The 7741-nt window shown below is 40.4% G+C and overlaps 1 protein-coding gene across 1 annotated transcript in view; it reads right to left on the reverse strand.

The window, feature by feature from the left end:
- The window catches only part of otop1 (otopetrin 1), a 39048-nt gene extending 36687 nt beyond the window's left edge, over nt 1–2361 (reverse strand). The window contains exons 1-3 of the mRNA XM_043698154.1: nt 1876–2361; nt 1186–1322; nt 1031–1089 (exon numbers count right to left, since the gene is read on the reverse strand). Of these exons, the coding sequence (XP_043554089.1) occupies nt 1031–1089; nt 1186–1322; nt 1876–2242 (563 nt within the window). The 5' untranslated portion in view covers nt 2243–2361. The remainder of the gene's footprint in view (nt 1–1030; nt 1090–1185; nt 1323–1875) is intronic.
- Between the last annotated feature and the right edge of the window lie 5380 nt (nt 2362–7741).

Below are 7741 nucleotides of genomic sequence, written 5' to 3' on the forward strand. Positions count from 1 at the left end.
GGTAACTTTCCTTGCTGTCCACGACACCTCCAATTTTGGTGTCATCTGCAAACTTACTAATTATACCTCTTATATAAATGATTAAATCTAATCTTGTGATCCTTGTGGCACTCCACTGATCACAGGCCTCCAATCTGATAAGCAACCTTCCACCACCACCCTCTGTCTTCTACCTTTGAGCCAGTTCTGTATCCAAATGGCTAGTTCTCCCCAGAAAATTAAAATCTCCTACCATTACTACCCTTTTATTCTTACAGATAACTGAGATCTCCTTACAAATGTACTTCTCAATTCCTTATGGTTACACTAGCATTGTGATTACTGGACCATTAGAGGCCTGCATTTATGATCTAGAGACAACAACATAAATCCAATTGGGAAGCTTTCATTTATTTTATGACATAGATTTGGAATATGAAGTTAGTTTTAATAACAATGACATGAAACTGTCAGGTGTAAATGCCTATCCAGTTTATTTTGCCATCTGGGGGAGGAAATCTGCCATGCTAACCTCTTCTGGACATGAATGACTCCCAGTCTGATTAATTTGTAACTGAGCTATGGCATGGCCTCACAAGCCACTTTTTTAACCAAACTGCAAATCAGTGGCTCAAGAAAGTGACCTAAAATCAACTTCTCAAACAGAGTATCAAAGGGCACTGAAAACTGGCATTGGCAGTTATGCCCACAGCTCATGATGAATAAGAAATGAGGCAACGTGAGCATTGCACACAGCCAGTTATGGTGATTTAGAATACAGTTCCTGAACCAACAGCAGCATTCAAGAGGAAATTGAATGAATGTTTGAAAGGAAAGCAATGCATGACTGTAGGGCAAGAGCAGGAGTGTGTGATTAATAGAATAGCCCTATCATAGACTGGATACAGACTCAATGGACTAAATAGTCTCATTATGTTCTGCATGACTCTATGATTCTCAATCACAAATATTCTGAAGTCCATACATAATAATTTACTATACAGTATAATCAAAGAAATATAAAACAAGTTGATATTTGATCATTTTTTACCTTCCTATCATTTGAAAAGCTTGAATGATATCCTTTGCATGGAACCAAAGGAAATACACCTGAAAATAAATAATGTTGTTTAAATTCACATTGAATATACTGACACCACTCACTGATAATAATTAAAAAAACAAAATGTAGGTAAATATACTGACCTGTGAGAGAGTGTGCACTGCGTGGATGGCAGGATAGACACCTTTGACGGCTGTGAGACAACTTGAATATCCAACGTAGTATCCAATTTTAAACATATCCAGAACTAAACTCAAGGTGGCAAATAAGGTTAAACCCCCTAATAATGAAAGGTACCTTATTTTAAGCTCGAGGGAAAGACAAACTGATCCAAAATCCGAAACACATTCCTCCCGAGTGATCATATTTTCAGGATGTCTTTATCTATTTGTCCCAGTTCTTTAAATTCAGAACTAATGTGTAAAATTATTTATAATCATCACTATCAAATACATTGCGTTTACATGGTCTGCGCCAAATTCTCTTCCCCCACCCCCGACCAACGCACGAGGGCTTTATTGATGCAGAATCTGTTAAAACTAAGCTCTTACTCGACTGACCGGTGAACAGAACTCTGGCACACTGCTCCAGATAACTTAAATAAGGCATTCGATTCCAATAGAATCAGTTTGAAATAGCGCCACACAGGTAATACACTGCTCATAATAACCTAGTCATTACTGATGGGAATTACAAACCTAATGCCTAAACATTCTATAGAAAGTTCCCAATCAAATTCGTTTAATAGCGACTTTACATTTTTAGAATGCATCCAATACGAGAAATCGCGACCTATGTTGTTTAAAAACGTGTTTTAGCCTGACATCCTGTACCTCTCAACCACCTTGGTCCGGCGTGTTCATCTTTCTCGGTGAGCAGCACTCTTTTTCCATGCCTTCTGGAGAAGTACCAGAGCATCCAGGCCAGTTGTATCGCCATGAGGGTGCTGAGGTAGGCGAGGATGTGTTCCTGGGTCACTCCGGCTCTGTGAAATGTCCCCGCCAGCATCAGCACCAAGCCCAGCACAAACACGTTGATACCGTACTGGGCACTCAGGATGACAGCCTGCTTCAGGGGCTGGTTGGCTGAGAAAGAGCTGCTAAACTCTGTGAAACTCTGATCTCCCACTGCCCCAGCCTGGCTGGTTACAGGGCGCCGCTGACAGTGACCCAAAATCTCAAATCCGCATCTTTCAGTCATCTCCAGACGCCGAGGAATCCTGGTCTGGAAAGACAACAACCTTTCAATAATGCTGATTTATAACCCCTCCAATTGTAAGTACCTTCCTGTTAAAAGAAAATAATGTCATCTTCAATAAATATGAAGTACAGTTCAACAGCGCCCACTGACAAAAGGTACAGGTGGGTCCATTTATTTGGATATTGAAAGGGCTCATGTGGAGCAGAGGTAGTGACTCTATCTCTGAGCCAGGAGGTTTCCTAGTCCCAATTGTTGCTCCAGAGGTGTCTAACAATATCTCTAAACTGATTAATTAGAACAACTCTATTTGGATACTGAAGTTTCTTGAACTGCAGTAACTTTCATTATACTTAATCCTGTTCAACACTTCTTTGTTAGATATTGCACATAAACTAACGCTACTCTTCTGTTTTCATACATTTCGTTTGCAGCGGGTATTCCTCACTGAGACCTGGATTCTCACTCCATCAGACTACATTTCACACGCTGTGCAGCTTCAATGGTTAGGCAGAAATTTTACCTAAACTCTTACTCTTGTGTGGAGACCGATACTCTTGATAATACAGAAGAGCAATGTTGCATTGTTCTGTGCCTGCGCATGAATTTTTATACCGAGGTGCCCTCTAATAGTGAGGTGGAGGCGTCATTACGAGTTTGCAAAATGTACATGGGTCGGACAATGTCTTCTTTCCGTCTCGTGTCAGAGATCCTGCTCGCTGGAAACCACCCATCTTCCCATTTTCCCCTGATCATGTTCAGTTAGTGTACATTCACAAACTTACGTAAAATCCACGTTTTATTGAACATACTGGCAATATTCTTTAGGTTTTAACGATTGTTATCAAAACTACCCTATTACTTACCTCGGGGATTGTGCTCATAATGTGATTTTATAATTGCATGTGATGCTGATCTTAATGCTGGTATTCACTTTGTGGAAAGGACAGTTCTATTGGTGTCAGGACGTGTTAAGACCTCTCTACTTTATCATAGAGATCTACAGCACAGAAAATGTGTGCATCTCAAATAGACCGATTTAAGATAAATCGGAGCCTTACGTAATTCCTGCCTCGCTCCTTCCTTTTTTTATATAGAGAGAGGCTCCATAAGCCGATAGCAGACAGAAGGAAGTCTGCCAAACTGAGTAACCAGCTGTCTCTGTCCAATGGTGAGACAGACCTGTGGTCTTCTTTTTGGACTGAGGTTAATTCGCTCAGTTTACTAAAGGGCGGCGGATTTCGATTGTCAGGCTGCATTAGGCACCACTTTCCCATCGTGCAAAATTCTGAATTACCCATTGACCTGCCTGTGGGGACCCGGGGGAGGCAAATGATTACGACAGTTTTAATTAGATTTTTAAAAACACTGCAATCGAACCCTGTATCAAATTGACAGAAAAAAAACATTGATATTACAGTATCAACTCAAACCCAGGTCACTCATAAAACACACTTACGGATAAACATCTAGTTAGAATCACAGGAATGTGCGGCATGGAAACAAATCCTTCGGTCCAACTCGTCCATGCCGAGTTCTATTAAACATTGGTCCCTTACAAGATGCGGCTGAAGAATTAGTATTAGGAAACATGAAATGATAGACTATGAACAAGTATTTTGCACCTGCCTTCAAGGTAGGAGACATTTAAAACATATTGAATATAGCCGAAAATTAATGATAAGTGGAGCAAAGGAACTTTAAATAATCACTAGCACTAGAGAAAAAAGTGAGAAAAACTATTAGGTCTAAAAGTTGACAAGGTCTCTGGACCTGATGCCCTGCATCCTAGGGTCTTAAAAGTGTGCTTGCAAAAAATATTGGAAACATTGATTGTAATCTTTCAAAATTCCCTAGGTTCTGAAGAAGTTTCAGTGGATTGGACAACTGGAAATGTCTTGACTATGGAAAGAAGGTAAGTATTAGCCAGTTAGATTAAAATCTCTGTGGGAAAGAGCTGATCATTTTTCACTTCTGTATATAGATCTCATCCTTTATTATTAGAGCCACACCATCACCTGTTCATTATTTCTTTCATTTTTGTGAACAGTTTTTATTTGTGTTTTAAATTGTGTTTTGAAATGAGGAAGTAACTAGCTTAAAACCAAGGATTACTGCATGATTTGCTATCAAGTAACTTGATACTCATTGTGAACAACAAGTTCCTGATGAAGTGGAACTGAATGGTTGTGTACAGAGATTCCGCTGGCATCAAGGAGCGGATTGATTTGTAAATGTGTGGCCAGTTACCAACAACTAAGGTCTCCTGCCTGCCATCAGTTAAGTGATTGGTTCTGAGCTAGCAGAACATTTTGGATTGTGAACAAGATAGGGAGAACCCATCAGATCATCACTAACATTTAAAAAAACTCTGTTCTCTGCAGTAAATCATGTTAATCCAGAAGACTAATTTATGTTTTCAACAACAGTTGCTGTGGGCCATGACTACTAATGTCAAGACATTTTATACCTGAACCCCAGCCACCCAGTTTCTCTTGCAAACTGGTAATGCACCCATAAGACCACTGAGGAGCAGCATTCTGATCATCACAAGAATAATTTGAGCGACCATGTGAACAGGAACCACTGAATTGCCTTCCAAGTTTTTCCCTCCAACCATAATCCATGATTCATTTTGAGTCTGTTGGGCTTTCTGATGAAGGGCTTTTGCCTGAAACGTCTATTTTCCTGCTCCTCGGATGCTGCCTGGCCTGCTGCTCTTTTCCAGCACCACTCCCATCTCCAGTATCTGCAGTACTCACCTCCGCCTAGAGTTTCAATTAGTCAAGTTATGTTCCGATGGCTCATAATTGTCAACCAGTTGCAAGGGCCTATTTACTTGAATAGCTATTCTTGTTAAGTACAGAAATGTGGTCTGTGCTTTGCCAACCTGTGTCTAAAAGACAGATAAATTTCCCAATTTACCTATCTTAATATTTAATTTCTGCAAAACTCCAGGACTCGTTGGGCAGAAGGACCTGTTTCCACACTGTAGAGAATCTAATCTAATCTAATCAAGGTTTTCTTTCCAGTGCTCTACTCCAGTGAGTCATAACATTTTGAAGTGTCAAATACCATTCATATTCAAATTCCTGCCATGATCACTTTGCAACTGTCTCTCTGTAACGGCTAATATATCAAGTTAATTTACATCTGGTTATGTTATCGATACTTTAATTCTTACAGGATTGAGGGAAAGAACTTGAGTTTTTCAAAAATCATTGTTCCCTATTTTGGCAACAATTGCTGATGCATTTGTTTGTGCAATCTGCTCCTACCTACCACCCTCTGGTTATCATTATATACATCATTACCCTGCATGTTTGCCTTGTTTTGCTAAACTTTCTAAATCACTTCTCACTTGAACACACTATCATTTAACTTAAAGACCTCTACTGCCTTAGTTATGAGATTCACCAGTATACTCATCCCAATGCACCAAGTAAAAGAATTTGCTCCCTCTTTCCACAGTACAGATGCCAGTGTTCTATGTATCAAAACCCATTTCTCCCACACTAATCTTTGTGCCATGATTCATTGTTATTGACCTTATGGCAGTTTGCTCAGATAATGATCCAGACATTGGTATCTTTGTATTTATTTTTAATTTTGTCTCTAGACATACATATTTCTTCAGCAGAACTTTTTTTCTCCTATGCAATTGGCATCCATGTCGACCACAACAACTTTTCTCTCCTACACCAAGTTATTCTCTGGCTCTGAGATTTCTACAGCCTGGCATCAGGCAGTGTCTCTAGACATTCATATTTCTTCAGCAGAACTTTTTTTTCTCCTATGCTATTGGCATCCATGTCGACCACAACAACTTTTCTCTCCTACACCAAGTTATTCTCTGGCTCTGAGATTTCTACAGCCTGGCATCAGGCAGACAATATAGCTTGCAGGAATCATGTTCTCAGCTTCAGCGAATAATGTCTATTCCCTTACTGTACCATTCCTTTACAGGTTCTCCACTTTGGGGTTTCAAGACTTGGGGCCATACTTTCAAGGTTAGAGGAGGGAGGTTTCAAAAAGGCACGAGGCTTTATTTATTAAACAAAGTGTTTCATGTGTGGAATAAACTTCCAGAGGATGTGGTGAATGCAGGTACAGTTACAGCATTTAAAAGACTTTTGGATAAGGACATAAATAAGGAATGTTTGGATGGATATGGGCCAAGCGCAGGCACATGGAATTAGTTTAGTTTGGGATTGTGTTTGGCACGGACTGGTTGGACCGAAGAGTCTGGTTTCTTTCTGTATGATTCTATATTCTCCTGAACATCAGTGCTATAGGCAGTTTGCTTATTCTGCCTACTCTCATTCATACATATTGCAAGAACCTCAAATGTATCAGACAATTACAAGTCTATTCCAGTGCTTCCAACCAACTTCCTCTCTTACAGTTGCACTCTTACCCCTAACAACACAACAAATCTGAAATATGTAGATTAGGAAGTGCAACTACCTCCCAAAAAAGTTTACAGGGAACCTTTCCTATCCAGATAAATTGCAACATCTGAAGCTCAGTCTAACCCATCAACCTAGAGTTGAATTTTCTTGAACTGCAGCCATGTTTAGTATACCAAAATATTGTCCATTATTTAACAATTCACATTCACTGATTATACATTACCATAAACGAGTGACAAAAGACTACACATAACACTCAACAGTATACTACATTCTCTTATTTTATTCACATTGGACATGGCATCACTGGCTGGGCCAGCATGTATTGCTATCCCGTTACCCTTGAGAACATGGTGGTGAGCAGCCTTCTCAAACCGCTGCAGTCCCTATATGCTGTAGATAAACCCACAATGCCACTAGGTAGGGAATTTCAGGATTTTGATCCAGCAACGCTGAAGCATAGCAATATCTTTTCAAGTCAGGATGTTGAGTGACTTGGAGGGGAACTTGCAGATGGTGGTGTTCCTATGTATCTGCTGTCCTTCCAGGCAGAATTGCATTTGAAAGGTGCTGATGAGTCTTGAACTAATGCTACTAACAGTCAGTAGGTTAAGGTGTAGATATTTGCGGATGCGATGCCATCAAGCAGGCTGCCTTGTCTTGGATGGTGTTGAGCTTCTTGCATGTATTTTGGAGCTGCACTCATACAGGCCTGTTAGAGGCATTCCACCTCACTCCTGACTTGAGCCTTGTAAATAGTGGCCAGGCTTTGGGCCAGGAGCGGAGTTACTTGCTGCAGTATTTCGAGCCTCTGTCTGTTCTTGCAGTCAGACTGGTTCGGTCCAATTATTGATCAATGGTAACCTTCCAGGATGTTGATTGTGGGGGATTCAGTGATGGTAAGACCATTGAATATGAAGGGCCAAAGGGCAGATTTTCTCTTAAGGGACATGGTCATTGCTTGACGTGTGTCGCAAATGTATTTCACTTGTAAACTCGAGCCTGGATATTGTCCAGGTTATTGCTGCATTTGGACCTGGACTGCTTCAGTGTCTGAAGAGCTGAGTTGTCCTGAACATTGCACAATCAT

This window comes from Chiloscyllium plagiosum, chromosome 1 (assembly GCF_004010195.1).
Source record: "Chiloscyllium plagiosum isolate BGI_BamShark_2017 chromosome 1, ASM401019v2, whole genome shotgun sequence".
NCBI lineage: Eukaryota > Metazoa > Chordata > Chondrichthyes > Orectolobiformes > Hemiscylliidae > Chiloscyllium > Chiloscyllium plagiosum.